General features: G+C 38.9%; 1 protein-coding gene across 2 annotated transcripts in view; it reads right to left on the minus strand.

Moving 5' to 3' along the window:
- Positions 1–19721, minus strand: part of FAM81A (family with sequence similarity 81 member A) — an 85705-nt gene that overhangs the window by 13985 nt on the left and 51999 nt on the right. For both annotated transcript variants that reach the window (XM_024998005.2, XM_024998006.2), the window contains exons 5-6: positions 4077–4206; positions 2386–2492 (exon numbers count right to left, since the gene is read on the minus strand). In XM_024998005.2, the coding sequence (XP_024853773.1) occupies positions 2386–2492; positions 4077–4206 (237 nt within the window). The remainder of the gene's footprint in view (positions 1–2385; positions 2493–4076; positions 4207–19721) is intronic.

Here is a 19721-nt window from a genome sequence, read left to right on the forward strand (position 1 = left end):
GGACTGATTTCCTTTAGGATTGATGGGTTTGATCTCCTTGTAGTCCAAGGGCTAGTGAATGCCATTCATTCTTCAGCTCTCACTCAGAACACCACCTGCTCAGGAAGGCCCTACAACCAGGCCTCTGTCACTCACCCCAGCAGCATTACTGTATTCGTTTCCCCCAGCTGTTGTGACAAATCACCATACACTTGGTGGCTTAAAACAACACATTTATTCCCTTTTGGTTCTGAAGGCCAGAAGTCTAAATTCAGTCTCACTGGACTAAAGTTGGGGCGTGAGCGGAGGCAGTCCCTTCTGAAGGCTCTGAGGGGAGAATCATTCCCTTGCTTTTTTCAGCTTCTAGTGACTGCCTGTCTTCCATGGCTTGTGGCCCCCTTCCCCACCTTCAAAGCACATCACACTACAATCTCCGCTTTCATTGTCACATAGCCTTCTCTCCTGATTCTGACCCTCCTGCCTCCGTTTTACAGGGACTCCAAAGATTACATCAATAATGATGATACAGATGACATTACTCATCTTAATTTAATCACATTTGCAAAGTTTCTATTTGCCATTTAATGTGCCATAACTCAGCAGCGGCCACAGGACTGGAAAAGGTCAGTTTTCATTTCAATCCCAAAGAAGGGCAATGGCAAAGAACGTACAAACTACTACACAATTGCACTCATTTCACATACTAGCAAAATAATGCTCAAAATTCTCCAAGCTAGGCTTCATCAGTACGTGAACTGAGAATTTCCAGGTGATCAAGCTGGATTTAGGAAAGGCAAAGGAACCAGAGATCAAATTGCCAACATTCGCTGGATCATAGAAAAAGCAAGAGAATTCCAGAAAAAAATCTACTTCTGCTTCATTGGTAATGCTAAAGCCTTTGACTGTGTGATTCACAACAAACTGTGGAAAATTTTTAAAGAGATGGAAATATCAGACCACTTGACCTGCCTCTTGAGAAATCTGTATGCAGGTCAGGAAGCAACAGTTAGAACTGGACATGGAACAACAGACTGGTTCCAAATAGGAAAAGGAGTATGTCAAGGCTGTATATTGTCACCCTGCTTATTTAACTTATATGCAGAGTACATCATGTGAAATGCTGGGCTGGAGGAAGCACAAGCTGGAATCAAGATTGCTGGGAGAAATATCAATAACCTCAGATAGGCAGATGACACCACACTTATGGCAGAAAGTAAAGAAGAACTAAAGAGCCTCTTGATGAAAGTGAAAGAGGAGAGTGAAAAAGCTGGCTTAAAACTCAACATTTAAAAAACAAAGATCACGGCATCTGATCCACCACTTCATGGCAAATAGATGGGGAAACAAAGGAAACAGTGACAGACTTGATTTTCTTGGGCTCCAAAATCACTGCAGATGGTGACTGCAGCCATGAAATTAAAAGACGCTTGCTCCTTGGAAGAAAAGCTATGACAAAACTAGACAGCATATTAAAAAGCAGAGACATTACTTTGCTGACAAAGGTCTGTATAGACAAAGCTATGATTTTTCCAGTAGTCATGTATCGATGTGAGAGTTGGACCATAAAGAAGCTGACTGCAAAGAATTGATGCTTTCAAACTGTGGTGTTGGAGAAGACTCTTGAGAGTCCCTACAACTGCAAGGAGATCAAACCAGTCGATTCTAAAGGAAATCAATCCTAAATAGTCACTGGAAGGACTGATGCTAAAACTGAAGTTTCTTTGGCCACCTGATGTGAAGAACTGACTCACTGGAAAAGACCCTGATGCTGGGAAAGATTGAAGGCAGGAGAAGGGGACGACAGAGGATGAGATGGTTGAATGACAACACCGACTCAATGGACATGAGTTTGAGCAAGCTCTGGGAGACGGTGAAGAACAGGGAAGCCTGGCATGCTGCAGTCCATGGGGTCACAAAGAGTTGGAATGATTGAGTGATGGAACAACAACAATGCCATAACATATTCACGGGAATTAGAACATGGTGATATTTGCAGGAACCATTAATCAGCCTGCCGCAACCATGTATCTTTCCTTCAAAACATGTATCACCATTTAGTAATAACATAGCATGCACTCATTTAAGTGATTATTCCATTAACATTCATCAACTCCCTAGACTATCAGCTCCCCAGGGATAAAAACAAAGCCTGTTCTTCTTCAGATTCTCAGCACCCAGGCCATGTTCATCTAGGCCCAGAAATATTTATTGGATGAATAGATGGATTATTATCCAGTCACTAAAAACAATAATTAGCAAGGTAAAGTGGTAACAGGCTACAAGGAAACTTTCCCTGTGAACTTCCATTATGGTTTTCACTTTGTACAATAAATAAAAATCAAAAGGGAAAAAACTGTAGTATAAAGAACATCAACCATAACAGATTTTTCTAAGTTGATTACTCACTTAGTATCCAAAAGCTGAAGCTGGTGGTTACTATCTCTGTGGGACATCTTCAGTTTGGTGCTTTGTTCTGATATTGACAAGTCCACTCTGTTTAAAAGCTGAGAGATCTGGAAAAGAAACTTCGCTTGTAAATACCATATCAAACCTTTTCAGAGCTAATTTCAAAAAACATTAGTGACATGTATTCTCCTCCATGGCATTAAATTCAATCTAATGTAATAAATTCATTTAGGAGTCCACCTAATCTCTCTACTTCCATTTCTTTTACACACACCCATCAAAAGTCAAGACCAGGGGCGTTTCCTGGTGGCCTAGTGGTTAAGATTCTGGGCTTTCACTGCTGTGGTCCAGGTTCAATCTTTGGTCAGGGAACTGAGATCCCAACAAGCTGCAGGACATAGCCAAAAAAAATATCAAGACCAGCAGCACTGCCAAAATATTCATCATGTAGTGAGCACTCAACTACAGGTCTGTGTTGAGCAAGCCCAGCTCCTGCCCAGGACCAAGACTTCCACCTGCTGGCATAAAATAGAAGTCATTTTTACCTTGGAATTTCTACCGTTAGTGTGGCTACTAGTCATAAAGGATGGAATTCTTATCACTTACAAAACCTATTAGGTCTCAGATTTACCTCCAGATGCAGGTTAAGTTATCAGGAAACATAATTTTTCGGCTTCCCAGGTGGGGCTAGTGGTAAAGAACCCACCTGCCAATGTTGTTGGCATTGGCATGTAAGAGATGCAGGTTCAATCCCTGAGTTAGAAAGATCCCCTGGAGCGGGTATAGCAAACCACTCCAACATTCTTGCCTGCAGCATCCCCATGGACAGAGAAGCCTGGTGGGCTACAGTCCATGGGGTCACAAAAAGTCAGACATGATTGAGAGACTAACACTTTTTTTTTTTTCATTCTAATAAAAGGGGGTACCTAGTCAATTTATTGGATTAGACATATTTGTGTCCCAGCTGCCTCCAATAAGGATCCAAAGCTGTTTCTGTAAAAAAATTAATTATTATAAAACCATGAAGTGCAATTCTCCAGGCAAGAATACTGGAGTGGTCTCTCTTCAAATGCAGAACAGCAAGTAAAACAGACATTGTAGAGAAAGTCCTAGAAGACAGGCCCCATTACGGCAAAGGAAAACTTCTAAGTAGCCAAAAAACAAACTGTGAAATGCCAAGAATTCTGCTTTAAGAAATTAACCTGTGAATTGCAAGGTAGAATACTCTGAAATTTATAAGCTAGCAACCCTCTAGCTTTGTTCTAATCTTTTCCCATATACAAACTATGTGATGAGGCAGCCCATAAATCCTATGAATAAACTATCTCCTGAATCCAAAATTGGGATTAGTGGCCTGTAAAAGCCTGTAAAACAACACTTTTATCACTTACCTGTCTAAGACATGGTTTTGGAAATATAAGTTAGAATTTCTGGAACATATTGTTTGAAGAATGAGGGAAAAGAATACTTAAAATTAGGAGTGTACTGACAATCTTGGCATTTTGGTTGCATTCTTACAAAGGGCCACTCCAGTGAAATAGAAGGAGGAGGAAGAAGAGGGATGCTTATGCTGAGTGCCCTGACTAGTTTCTCCTGCAGGAAATAATTAAACCCATGTTATTCTTAGATAAGAACAAATACCCACTTTCAAAAAGCTACCTAAAAAAAAAGCTACCTGAAACAGGTCATACCTGTCCCTCTGCGTCTTTGATTTTTGTTTCCAAGATAAGTTTGGCAGCTTGCTGTTCTTTGTTCAAGTGCTGGAGGCCCTCATAGGTTGTTTTGTGCTCGGCAGAGAGTCTGGCTATGCTGGCGTCACATCTATCCAGATAAACAACAAAGGAAATTCTTATCAAAATTTTAAAACATGTGCTGAAGCTTCCTTGCATACTACAAGGTGCATGATCCCACTTCGAGAAACTACACTATGAATCATCCCTTTTAACAGAGATTTGGATGAATTCAGAGAGCTGCTCACATTATGGTTTTTAAGTTAAACCACAGGGATGTTGCTCAATAAGACTAGAGATGTAACAACACAACAAGGCTTTACAATGCTCATCAGTACAAAACTGAATATGCAGTGAGAGCCCAGTAGCAAAAAGCTTACAGAGTGAGCCAGATGTGGTCCGTCACTCTACAGTGCCACCTCTACCTCTCAAGTTCGGGGCCTCTGGATTTTGGAGGCAACTTCTACCACATCTGAAAGTACTATTCCCATTTTACGAAACCACCGGTAAGGCTATGTGCTTTGAGTGTGCTCCAGAGCACGGGAAAGTTCTGCAGCTGGTCCCAGGTACTCTGCCCTTGAGCCTTATGACTTGGCAGTTCTAAAGGTATGCAAAGTATCTGTGATAGATAATCTGGGCCATGAAGCCTCTGTCAAACCCTAATAGGGGAGTCACAGAATGACCTCCTAGGAATCGAGAGCAAAGTCATGTCCTGTTCCAACACAATCATTCCTGCTTTAAGAAGGACCTGCCAGCTTGCTACTGGGCTCCAGTAGACACGACATGCCTAAGCAGGGGCCACTGGGGGACCAGGCAATCTGGGCAGCCCATTACGAACACCAAGCCCCAGACGTGGGCACACAGGCAGGACGCTATCTTGGAGGGGAAGGAATATGTAGACATCAAGCCTAATGGTCCTAAAGTCAGAAGTAAATTACATGAGCCTGGACTCCTGTGGCTTCTATTCTTACTACTGCCAGCTTTCCTTCAACTCACATGTATGGCCTCAGATCAATTGAGCTTAAAATACATACGTATTAGGTACTCAAAAATGAAAGATAGATTAACATCCATCACGAGAACTCTATTTTTTTTTAAGTAGAGGTTAAAATAAAGAATAAGCGGTTAAGAGAAAAAAATTAGAAATCCTAAAAATAAGCTACAATTCTCTTAGTAGATCTGACAAACTCTAAACATGATTGAAGATAAAATCAGTGAATTATAAGAAAGTAGCAAGGAGCCTGCTCAGAATGCACCAAAGCCAGACAGAGACGCAAAACATGAAAAAAGAGTGAAGAAAGATAGAGGACAAATAAAGGGATGCTAACATAAGTCAAAGGGAGGTTGAAGAATTTTAAAAAGAAAAATGGAGAGAATGGCAAAGAAGCAATATTTCAGGGGCTGTAGATTTGCTAAGACTGAAGAAAGACATGAGTTTTAAAGTATTTGTCCATGGGATTTTCCAGGCAAGGGTACTGGAGTGGGTTGCCATTGCCTTCTCTGAGTCAATGAATGCCAAGTGGCGTAAGTAAAACTAAACAGACTACGGTGAAATTCATACAACCCAAGATAAAGATAAAATCTTAAAAGCTACCAAATACCAAAGACAAAATGATTTTTTGACTGACTATAGGATTGATAGCACACAACAGACACCAGAAGACAATAAATATCAGAAGATATTGGAGAAACAGCGTCTAAGGATTGAGGGGAACAAATCCATCATATAAGAATAAGTGCAAAATAAAGACGTTTCAGACATACAAAGATTAAGAAATGCATCGCCCACACACTCATATTGAAAAAGTCATTAAATAATGAATTCAGTAAGAAGAAAAGAACACCCAGAGAGAAGGAGTAGGATGCAAGAAACAACAAACTGAGAAAATTTTTGGAAAATTTAATTTTTTATAGACTCTGAAAAAAGTAAGCTACCAGCTCAATTACTTCAAACTTCTTGAGATTTTACTTGGTAATGACTCACATTTTCTCTAAGTTGAACAACCTGTTTAGCTTAATCATTTGACTAAAATGCTATAATCCTCTTTGGAAATAACAGAAAATGTATTAGGATAAAAAAAATTTTAATACTGATAAAAATATTTTTAATATTTTGAAACACAATCTGAAAAACTGCATATATACATGTGTAAACTTCAATATTCACAATAAAATAGACACAAAGCAGCAATCATGTCACTATCCATCTATATTGGAAATATTTTAAATGTTTACTGCCCAACACTGGAGTTTGTATAATTAAGCTACATCACACATTGCAGGAGGAATAGTAAATTTTACAAGTTTTCTTGAGGGTAACTTGGCAGTATATACTCCAAATTTTGAAACGTGAATATATTTCGATGTACCTTGCAATCTAGGTATTAACCCCAAAGAAACAAAGGTGTGAGCAAAGAAAAACCAAACCAAATTCTGTATAAATTCTTTGTACAATTTCCTGCTATTCTAGGATAAAACCAAAATCCTTTAAAATGCTTAGAAAGAGGCAGTCCCAAGCCACCTACCTCTCTGCATCATCTTATATATTCTGTCCCTTTTTTCCTCTGTACTCAGCCACACCATTACATTGCAAGCCTTTGAACTTACTTCACTTCTTCCCTACTCTAAGGCCTTGACCCAAGCTGTTCTCTCTGGATGAAGTCTTCTTCCTTGACCCTGTCACCTGACTAGGTACTATACATCCCTCAAGCTAAGTACAATAGTCTCTTCCTTACTGAACCCTTCCTGGAGATCAGATATAGCAATTAAATACTTTCCAGATACCCCACATTTTTCTTTTGCTGAACTTCTTAAAATTTATTATTATTACTATTACTACCATTATTATTATCATTTTCTACTTGCTGTTGTTGTCCAGTCACTCAGTTGTGTCTGAATCTTTGCAACCCCATGGACTGCACCATGCCGGGCTTCCCTGTCCTTCACCAACTCCCAGAGCTTGCTCAAACTTATGTCCATTGAGTCCATGATGCCATCCAACCATCTTATCCTCTGTCGTCCCCTTCTCCTCCAGCCTTCAATCTTTCCCAGCATCAGAGTCTTTTCTAACAAGTCGGCTCTTCGCATCAGGTGGCCAAAGTATTGGAGTTTCAGCTTAAGCATCAGCCCTGCCAATGCATATTCAGGACTCATTTCCTTTAGGATTGACTGGTTTGATCTCCTTGCAGTTTGATGGACTCCCAAGAATCTTCTCCAACACCACAGTTCAAAAGCATCAATTCTTCAGTGCTCAGCCTTCTTTATGGTCCAACTCTCACATCCATACATGACTACTGGAAAAAAACATAGCTTTGACAAGACAGACTTTTGTCAGCAAAGCAATGTCTCTCCTTTTTAATATGCTCTCTAGGTTGGTCACCGGAGAAGGCAATGGCACCCCACTCCAGTACTCTTGCCTAGAAAATCCCATGGATGGAGGAGCCTGGTGGGCTGCTGTCTATGGGGTCGCTAAGAGTCAGACATGACTGAGCGACTTCACTTTCACTTTTCACTTTCATGCATTGGAGGAGGAAATGGCAACCCACTCCAGAATTCTTGCCTGGAGAATCCCAGGGACAGGGGAGCCTGGTGGGCTGCCGTGTATGGGGTCGCACAGAGTCGGACATGACTGAAGCGACTTAGCATCAGCAGCAGCAGCAGGTTGGTCACAGCTTTTCTTTCAAGAAGCAAGTGTATTTTAATTTCATGGCTGCAGTCACCATTCATGGTAATTTTGGAGCCCAAGAAAATCAAGTCTGTCACTGTTTCCTTTGTTTCCCCATCTATTTGCCATGAAGTGATGGGACCAGATGCCATGATCTTTGTCTTTTAAATGTTGAGTTTTAAGCCAGCTTGTTCACTCTCCTCTTTCACCTTCATCAAGAGGCTCTTTAGTTCTTTTTCGCTTTCTACCATGAGGGTGGTGTCATCGGCATATCTAAGGTTATTGATATTTCTCCCAGCAATCTTGATTCCAGCTGTGCTTCATCCAGCCTGGCATTTCCCACAATGTACTCTGCATATAAGTTAAAGAAGCACGGTGACAATATACAGCCTTGATGCACTCCTTTCCCAACTTGGAACAAGTCCATTGTTCCACGTCTAGTTCTAACTGTTGCTTCTTGACCTGCATACAGGTTTCACAGGAGGCAGGTAAAGTTGTCTGGTATTCCCATCTCTTAAAGAATTACTATATTATCATTTATCTCTAATTCCTGTTTTCATGACATGCACTCATCATTGGCCCGTGTATGGCTCACTTTCAGTTCAGTTCCGTTGCTCAGTCATGTCCAACTCTTTGCGACCCCATGGACTGCAGCATGCCAGACCTCCCTATCCATCAGCAACTCCCGGAGTTTACTCAAACTCATGTCCATTGAGTCGGTGATGCCATCCAACCATCTCATCCTTTGTAGTCCCCTTCTCCTCCCGCCTTCAATCTTTCCCAGCATCAGGGTCTTTTCAAATAAGTCAGTTCTTTGCAGCAGGGGGCCAAGTACTGGAGTTTCAGCTTTAGCATCAGTCCTTCCAATGAACATTCAGGACTGATTTCCTTTAGGATGGACTGGTTGGATCTCCTTGCAGTTCAAGGGACTCTCAAGAGTCTTCTCCAACACCACAGGTCAAAAGCATCAATTCTTCAGTGCTCAGCTTTCTTTATAGTCCAATTCTCACATCCATACATGACTACTAGAAAACCCATAGCTTTGACTAGACAGACCTTTGTTGGCAAAGTAATGGCTCTGCTTTTTAATACACTGACTAGGTTGGTCATAACTTCTCTTCCAAGGAGTAAGCATCTTTTAAATTCATGGCTGCAATCACCATCTGCAGCTCACTTTATTCATGGCTCACTTTATTCAGTTAATTATTTTTAAATAACTGCTCCTACTTTAAATCCTGTGTCATCATTCCCTTGTTCTCCTTTTAAGACTGTATTGCACACACATATACATGTCTGTTTATCTATTAATATATATATACACATATATATTTCTTAAAAGTATGTGTATGTGTGTATTAGTTGAGTTCAACTGTTGCAAAAGCCATTATGTCATATGTAATATTTTGATACTTACTGTTTTCACTTATTGCTAAGCCTCAACTATATTGTTAAACACTACAGTAGTTACTCATTTTAACTACAAAATAATATTCTATTGTTCGTTACAATTTATTTTCCAAACCTCCACTAATGGGAACTTTGGGTTATTGCAAGACTTTGCTATTTCAAACAATGCTGCTATGAACATACCCTCCTGTGGTACAAGTTCAACAATTTATCTTGGGCATAAACTGATGGATCTCAAAGTATGTGGATGTTCAGCACTCAGAGGTAATATCAGCCCTCACTAGTTTATACTCCTACTAACAATAGGTAAGAGATCTTGGGCACCTACATCCTCTCTAATGCTTGGCATTTTGGGATATTTTAGATGCCAATCTACTGGGAGTGAGAAAGCATATATTGCTGATTTTTTACATTTTTATTTCAATATCAACCAATGAAACTGAATCTCCTCACATGTTTATTGGCCATACGTGTTTATTCTTTGATGTCAGTTCATGTCTCTTACCCATTGTTGCATTGGATTGTTTGCATTATTCTTAACTTGTACATATATTCTTGACACGTTTTACTATACAATGTCTTCCTCCATTTGTAACGTCTCATTTTCTTATTTAAAAATGATGAGCAATACTTTAAATTTTAACATTATCAAACATCTCAATGCCTTATATATCAAGAAGAAATCCTCCCCTACCAAAAGGTCTAAAAGATATTTCTCTATATGTTTCTATTAAAAGTTTTAAGTCTTATGTTTAGCATTTAAGTCCTTTACTCATCTGGAGGTGATTTTATATTTGGTATGAGATAGGGAAAAAATGAATCTTTTTTGAAATGGATAATAAATTTTCTAGCTCCATTTACTTAACAGTCTCTCCTTTCTCCACGGATCTGCTATGCCATCTATGGCATATATCAAAGTCCCATACATGTGTGGTTCAATTCTGGACTTTCTATCCCATTCCATTGTTCAATTTCTCTATCCCTAAGCCACCAACATAACATCTTAACAACTACAGTTTCATAGCAAGTCTTGGTATCTAGTAGGGCAATTCTCCCCTCTTTGGTCATCTTCATAAGTATCTTGAATGTTTCTGACTCTTAACTCTGACATACAAACATTATAATCATCAAGTTTCTCCATAAAAGTCTGGAATCTAATTAGAATTTCATTGATTCTGAAGATTCATTTGTGAAAACTGATATTTTTAAAGATATTAAAGACTTCCTACCCTTGAATATAATATGTTTCTATTTATTTATGTTTTCTTATTATTTCTTAACCAATTTTTTTTTAATTTTCAAGAAGTCTTGAACAATTTTTGTTAGATATATGCCTAGTTACTACACATTCTCTGATTTTAGTTTAAATAACATCTTCATTTTAAGTATGTTTTCTAGTTGTTTCCTATTGGTTTATAGTAAAGAAACTGATCTTTGTACTTTAATATTAGTAACCACCTTGCTAAATTTACATTAACAGATTAAGAGAGAAATCTGTGATTCAAATAGATGCAAAAACATTTGAGAAAACTCAGTACAGATTATAAAGAGTCTTAGTAAATCTGGAGTGCAAGAAAACTTCCCAAATCTGATGAATCCATGATTAATCATCATCCAAAAAATGGAAAAACTCTGGAAGTATTCTCATAAAGTTGAAAACAAGAGAAAGATGCCCATTTTTAAATTTCTAATTAACTGTACTGAAGATTTTACCCAGTACAAGATGACAAAAAAGAGAGACGAAGGATATGAGGATCAGAAAAGAAGAAATTAAACTGCCAATATATGCACATGATATCATTTCTATAGAAACTCCCCCAAAATCTATAAACCAGAATCATAAGTGAAATAAATAATTATTTTGCAATAATTTGCTTAATGTCTAGCTCTCCTATTAGAAGGAATATAAACTACATTTAAGGAAGAAGGGCAACTGCCTTTTCTATCACTAAAACCCTAGTGCCGAGCACATTGCCTTGCTTGTAGTAGGGGCTCAATAAATACTTGCCAATGAATGACTATAAGGAATATTTACTACGTACCATGCACTGTCCACGGAGAAGGCAATGGCACCCCACTCCAGTACTCTTGCTTGGAAAATCCCATGGATGGAGGAGCCTGGTAGGCTGCAGTCCATGGGGTCGCTAAGAGTCAGACATGACTGAGCAACTTCACTTTCACTTTTCACTTTCATGCATTGGAGAAGAAAATGGCAACCCACTCCAGTGTTCTTGCCTGGAGAATCCCAGGGATGGGGGAGCCTGGTGGGCTGCTGTCTATGGGGTCGCACAGAGTCGGACACGACTGAGGCGACTTAGCAGCATGCACTGTCCAAGATGCATAATATTATGCATGAATTAAACATGCAGGAACAAAATATTAGTTCATTTAGTCCTCAAAATCATCCCCACTCACAAATGATGCTTAAAAACAATATCAAAGTCAGACCCCTCTTTTTAATTTTGAGCTCAAAATTTTTGAGCAATACATTATCTAAATTATATCTGGGGAAATCTGAAGTGTTAAATTACCATGAAATACAAAAATATTATTTTCCAATTCAAATAACAGCTTATTGGATGGAAATTTACATCATACCAGTTCATCATCTTCACAAAGCAGTTCATGGGACAGACTATGTTTAAATAAGTTACTTGAAAAGGTCTCAAAATGATCCTAAAGCTCATGGCTCACAGATTTGCACTAGCTATAGCTTGGCTTCCATATTTTGTCTCACTTGGAAACACAAACACTACAACATTGCTGTTGTTCAGTCACTTAGTCATGTCCGACTCTGCAACCCCATGGACTGCAGCACCCAGGCTTCCTTGTCATCATCTCCCGGAGGTTGCTCAAACTCATGTCCATTGAGTCAACGATGCCATCCAACCTCTCATCCTCTGTCTCCCCTTCTCCTCCTGCACTCAATCTTTCCCAGCATCAGGATCTTTTCCAATGAGTCAGCTCTTTGCGTCAGGTGGTCAAAGTATCAGAGCGACAACACACATTTCCATTAATACAGGAGTGGCTAAATACATTAAATTATGATACATACATGGAACAGAATATCCCATATTTAATCAAAAAGTAAGTCAGATCCATGTGCACACTGGAAGGAGGCCCACAGTATATGGTCATGAAGAAACAAGTGACAGAATAGTATGGAAAAGTGCAGGTGCATAGTTGTGGCACACGAGCTGAGCTGCATGTGGGATCTTTCTGAGCCAGGGATCAAACCTGTGTCCCTTGCATTGGCAGGCAGACTCTTAACCAATGGACCACCAGGGAAGCCCCCTTCCTTTCTTTTCAAAAAACACACATCATAAAAGGCAGCCTTGGGGCTCGCATGTAGCTGTGGGCACGACACAGTAGATTTAGTTAAACAAGAACCTGCAATGAATTCCGACCAGTTGTCCTGTTTTATCTTGATGTAATATTATCAATGAACTGCTAATGTATTCATTCCAAAATTTCCCTTTTCGGGTCTTTGGGCAGCTGTCTTCCCGGTACAGCTCTTGGTTGTGGCAATTAGGTGGCAGAATGACTCTATCACTTGGCTGTCTGATCAACGACGGCAAGGAGGTGATTAAAAGTCCAGAACAGGGTCCCAAATGTCTAACCACAGACATGATTTGAGTTTCATGCTTAGGCAGATCTTCTCTTACAGCTTGTGACATGGTAGTATATGGCATTTAAAAAGCAATGACACTTATAGAATGCCTATGTCATTCATTTTACTTCTCTTCACATAGGCATTTTATAATCTCACAACCTTGCAAAGGTAAATACACTACAATAAGATATTCTGAGAGAGAGACCACATTCACACAATATTTTTTACAGTAAACTCTTAGAATTATTCTATTTTATAATTAATTATTGTTAATCTCTTATTTTGCCTAAGTTATAAATTAAACTTTCTCACAGGGATAGTATATAGGAAAAAACATAGTATATATATAGAGAGAGGCTTCAGTGCTATTCCCAGTTTCAGGCACCCACTGGCAGTCTTGGGGTGTATTCCCTTGGGACTACTGTATCATAATCTAAGCTTCTAATATGGGGGTTATGGCCTAACAAAATATTGGCATTACCAAGAGGTTTTATGATACATATATATGGCTGAGTCCCTTCACTGTTCACCTGAAACTATCACAACATTTAGGCTATGTGTGTGCTCAGTCACTTCAGTCATGTCCAACTCTGCAACCCTATGGACTGTAGCCAGGCTCCTCCATCCATGGGATTCTCCAGGCCAGAATACTGGAGTGGGTTACCATGCCCTCCTCCAGGGGACCTTCCTGACCCAGGGATTGAACCCACATCTCTTGCATTGCAGGCAGATTCTCTAATGCTGAGCCACTGGGGAAGCCCTTTAATCAGCTATATGCCAATACAAAATAAAAAGTTTAAAAAAGTAAAGAAAAAAGGAGGTGAGAGACAGGAGTAGAAAAGAGAGAAACACCCTAAATCATCCTGAGAAGACCTTATTATTGCTCCACAACTTGTTTGTCCATTTTGTGTAAATTTTGGTCTGTTCCCATGTTTTCACTGCATTTTGTAAGAGAGCCTTGGGACATATCTATATTAGAAAATAACTCAACATTAATAAAAGGGGTTCATGATATAGGAGCACCTCAATACATAAGACAAATACTAACAGACATAAAAATAGAAATTAACAGTAACACAATAATAGTAGGAGACTTTAACACCCCACTCACACCAATGGACATATCAAAACAGAAAATTAATAAGGAAACACAAGTCTTAAATGACACATTAGATGAGATGGATCTCATTAATATCTTCATGACAATCCATCCAAATGCAGAATACACCTTCTTCTCAAGTACACATGGAACATTCTCCAGGATAGACCACATCTTGGGTCACAAATCAAACTTCAGTAAATTTAAGAAAATTGAAATCATGTCAAGCATCTTCACTGACCACAATGCTATGAGACTAGGTATCAATTACAAGGAAAAAACTGTAAGAAACACAAACACATGGAGATTAAATAATATGTTGCTAGATAACCAATAGGTTACTGAAGAAATCAAAAGGGAAATCAAAAAATTTCTAGAAACAAATGACAATGAAAACATGACAACTCAAAACCTATAGGATGCAGCAAAAGCAGTTCTAAGAGGGATGTTTATAGCAATATAATCCTACCTCAAGAAACAAGAAAAACAGACTAGACAACCTAACTTTACACCTAAAACAACTGGAAAAAAAGAACAACAACAAAAAAACACAAAATTAGTAGAAGGAAAGAAAACATAAAGAGCAGAGCAGAAATAAATGAAAAAGAAATGAAAGAAACAATAGTAAAGATTAATAAAACCAAAAGTGGGTTCTTTGGGAAGATAAACAAAATTGACAAACCTTTAGCCAGACTCATCAGGAAAAAAAGAGAGAAGAATCAAATCAACAAACAGGAGCGGTTACAACAGACAATGCAGAAATACAAAGGATTATAAGAGACTATTATGAACAACTATATGGCAATAAAATGGATAACCTGGGAGAAATGGACAGATTCTTAGAAAAGTTCAATCTTTCAACACTGAATCAGGAAGAAATAGAAATTATGAACAATACAATTATAAGCACTGAAATTGAAACTGTGATAACTGTGATCAAAAATCTCCCAAAAAACAGAAGCCCAGAACCAGATGGCTTCACAGGAGAAATCTATCCAACATTTAGAGAAGAGCTAATGCCTATCCTTCTAAAACTCCTTCAAAAAACTGCAGAGAAAGGAACAACAGACTGGTTCCAAATAGGAAAAGGAGTACGTCAAGGCTGTATATTGTCACCCTGCTTATTTAACTTATATGCAGAGTACATCATGAGAAACACTAGGCTGGAAGAAGCACAAGCTGGAATCAAGATTGCCGGGAGAAATATCAATAACCTCAGATATGCAGATGACACTACCCTTATGGCAGAAAGTGAAGAGGAACTCAAAAGCCTTGATGAAAGTGAAAGTGGAGAGTGAAAAAGTTGGCTTAAAGCTCAACATTCAGAAAACGAAGATCATGGCATCCGGTCCCATCACTTCATGGGAAATAGATGGGGAAACAGTGGAAACAGTATCAGACTTTAATTTGGGGGGCTCCAAAATCACTGCAGATGGTGACTGCAGCCATGAAATTAAAAGATGCTTACTCCTTGGAAGGAAAGCTATGACCAACCTAGATAGCATATTCAAAAGCAGAGACATTACTTTGCCAACAAAGGTCCATCCAGTCAAGGCTATGGTTTTTCCAGTGGTCACGTATGGATGTGAGAGTTGGACTGTGAAGAAAGCCAAGTGCCAAAGAATTGATGCCTTTGAACTGTGGTGTTGGAGAAGACTCTTGAGAGTCCCTTGGACTGCAAGGAGATCCAACCAGTCCATTCTGAAGGAGATCAGCCCTGGGTGTTCTTTGGAAGGAATGATGCTAAAGCTGAAACTCCAATACTTTGGCCACCTCATGCGAAGAGTTGACTCACTAGGAAAGACTCTGATGGTGGGAGGGATTGGGGGCAGGAAGAAAAGGGGACGACAGAGGATGAAATGGCTGGATGGCATCACCGACTCGATGGACGTGAGTTTGAGTGAACTCCGGGAGTTGGTGATGGACAGGGAGGCCTAGCGTGCTGTGATTCATGGGGTTGCAAAGAGTCGGACACGACTGAGCAACTGAACTGAACTGAACTGAACTGAAAGAACACTACCAAACTCATTCTAAGAGGCCACCATCACCTGATATGAAAACCAGACAAAGACATCACAAAAACAGAAAACTACAGACCAATATCATTGATGAACATAGATGCAAAAATCCGCAACAAAATTTTAGCAAACAGAATTCAGCAACACATCAAAAAGCTCACCATGATCAAGTTGGGTTTATTCCAGGGATGCAAGGATTCTTCAATCTATACAAATCAATCAATGTGATATACCATATTAACAAATTGAGAGATAAAAACCATATGATTATCTCAATAGATGCAGAAAAAGCCTTTGACAAAATTCAGCACCCATTTATGACTAAAACTCTTCAAAAAATGGACATAGAAGGAACCTACCTCAACACAGTAAAGGGCATATATTATAAACCTACAGCAAACATTATTCTCAATGGTGAAAAACTGAAAGCATTCCCCCTAAGATCAGGAACAAGACAAGGGTGTCCACTTTCACCACTATTATTCAACATAGTTCTAGAAGTCCTAGCTACAGCAATCAGAGAAATAAAAGGAATCAAAGAAATAAAAGGAATCCAGATCAGAAAAGAAGTAAAGCTCTCACTATTTGCAGATGACATGATACTGTACATAGAAAACCCTAAAGACAGTATCAGAAAATTACTAGAGCTAATCAGTGAACTTAACAAAGTTGCAGGATATAAAATCAATGCACAGAAATCACTTGTATTTCTATATACTAACAATGAAAAATCAGAAAGAGAAATTAAGCAATCAATCCCATTCACCATTGCAACAAAAAGAATTAAATATCTAGGAATAAACTTACCCAAGCAGACAAAAGAGCTGTACACAGAAAATTATAAGACACTAATGAATGAAATCAAAGATGACATAAACAGATGGAGAGATATTCCATGTTTCTGGGTAGGAAGAATCAATACTGTGAAAATGACTATACTACCAACCACAATCTACAGATTCAATGCGATCCCTATCAAATTACCAATGACATTTTTCACAGAACTAGAACAAAAATATTTCACAATTCATATGGAAACACCAAAGACCCCTAATCACCAAAGCAGTCTTGAGAAAGAAGAATGGAGCTGGAGGAATCAACCTCCCTGACTTTAGATTATACTACAAAGCTACAGTCATCAAGACAGTATGGCACTGGCACAAAAACAGAAATAGAGACCAATGGAACAAGATAGAAAGCCAGAAATAAGCCCACACACCTATGGGTACTTTATTTTTGACAAAGGAGGCAAGAATATACAATGGGTCAAAGACAGCTTCTTCAATAAATGGTGCTGGGAAAACTGGACAATTACATGTAAAAGAATGAAATTAGAACACTTCCTAACACAATACACAAAGATAAACTCAAAATGGATTAAAGACCTAAATATAAGACCAGAAACCATAAAACTCTTAGAGAAAACATAGGAAGAACACTTGATGACATAAATCAAAGAAAGATCCTCTATGACCCACCTCCTAGAGTAATGGAAATAAAAACAAAAGTAAACAAGTGGGACCTGATTAAACTTAAAAGCTTTTGCACGGCAAAGCAAACTATAAGCAAGGTGAAAAGACAACCCTCAGAATGGGAGAAAATAATAGCAAATGAAACAACTGACAAAGGATTAATTTCCAAAATATATAAGCAGCTCATACAACTCAATTCCAGAAAAACAAACAACCCAATCAAAAAGTGGGGAAAAGACCTAAACAGACATTTCTCCAAAGAAGACATACAGATGGCTAACAAACACATGAAACAATGCTCAACATCGCTCATTAGTAGAGCTATGCAAATCAAAACTACAATGAGATATCACCCCACACTGGTCAGAATGGCCATCATCAAAAAGTCTACAAACAATAAATGCTGGAGAGGGTGTGGAGAAAAGGGAACGCTCTTGCACTTTTGGAGCAAATGTAAATTAATACAGCCACTATGGAAGATGGTATAGAGATTCGTTAAAAGGAATAAAACCACCATATGACCCAGCAATCCCACTCCTAGGCATACACCCTGAGGAAACCAAAATTGAAAAAGACACATGTATCCCATTGTTCACTCCAGCACAATTTACAATAGCTAGAACATGGAAGCAATCTCGGAGAAGGTGATGGCACCCCACTCCAGTACTCTTGCCTGGAAAATCCCAAGGACGGAGGAGCCTGGTAGGCTTCAGTCCATGGAGTCGCAAAGAGTCGGACATGACTGAGCGACTTCACTTTCACTTTTCACTTTCATGCACTGGAGAAGGAAATGGCAACCCACTCCAGTGTTCTTGCCTGGAGAATCCCAGGGACGGGGGAGCCTGGTGGGCTGCCGTCTATGGGGTCGCATAGAGTCGGACACGACTGAAGCGACTTAGCAGCAGCAGCAGCAGAATATGGAAGCAACCTAGATGTCCATCAGCAGATGAATGGATAAAGAAATTGTGGTATATATACACAATGGAATATTACTCAGCCATAAAAATGAATGCATTAGAGTCAGTTCTAATGAGGTGGATCAACCTGAAACCTCTTATACAGAATGAAGTAAGTCAGAAAGAGAAAGATAAATATTGTATTCTAATGCATATAGACGGAATCTAGAACAATGGTACTGAAGAATTTATTTACGGGGCAGCAATAGAGAAATAGGTGTAGAGAACAGACTTATGGACATGGGGACAGGGGAGGAGAGGGTGAGATGTATGGAAAGAGTAACATGGAAACTTACATGACCATATATAAAATAGATAGCCAATGGGAATTTGCTGTATGGCTCAGGAAACTCAAACAGGGGCTCTGTATCAACCTAGAGGGGTGGGATGGGGAGGAAGATGGGAGGGAGGCTCAAAAGGCAGGGGACATATGTATACCTATAGCTGATTCATGTTGAGGTTTGAGAGAAAACAACAAAATTCTGTAAAGCAATTATCCTTCAATTAAAAAATAAATTAATTTTTAAAAAAAGTAAAAGGGGTTTCATGATATAAAAACACATTATATGACTATTATAAACTTAAATTCCCAGGTGCCCGTGACTGCATACACACTGACAGAGGGCTTTGGTTTTGGGGTTTAGTTTTGTTTTCTTCTAGTTATTAAATTGCAGTGAAAGGCACTTGCATGAAATAGCTCTAGTTTCAGTTTGATCTCTTTCAATCAACAGCAATAAAGCTAATGTAAGTTGAAAAAAACAAAGGTAATGAAACTTAAAACATCAGATTGCCCATCTTTCACGTATAGTAATTATTATATATAATTACAAATAGCTGTGAAAAGAAGGGAAGTGAAAAGCAAAGGAGAAAAAGAAAGATATAAGCATCTGAATGCAGAGTTTCAAAGAATAGCAAGAAGAGATTAGAAAGCCTTCCTCAGTGATCAATGCAAAGAAATAGAGGAAAACAATAGAATGGGAAAGACTAGAGATCTCTTCAAGAAAATTAGAGATACCAAAAGAACATTTCATGCAAAGATGGGCTCGATAAAGGACAGAAATGGAATGGACCTAACAGAAGCAGAAGATATTAAGAAGAGATGGCAAGAATACACAGAAGAACTGTACAAAAAAGATCTTCATGACCCAGATAATCACGATGGTGTGATCACTCAACTAGAGCCAGACATCCTGGAATGTGAAGTCAAGAGGGCCAAAGAAAGCATCCCTATGAACAAAGCTAGTGGAGACGATGGAATCCCAGTTGAGCTATTTCAAATCCTGAAAGATGATGCTGTGAAAGTGTGGCACTCAATATGCCAGCAAATTTGGAAAACTAGCAGTGGCCACAGGACTGGAAAAAGTCAGTTTTCATTCT

This window comes from Bos taurus, chromosome 10 (assembly GCF_002263795.3).
Source record: "Bos taurus isolate L1 Dominette 01449 registration number 42190680 breed Hereford chromosome 10, ARS-UCD2.0, whole genome shotgun sequence".
NCBI lineage: Eukaryota > Metazoa > Chordata > Mammalia > Artiodactyla > Bovidae > Bos > Bos taurus.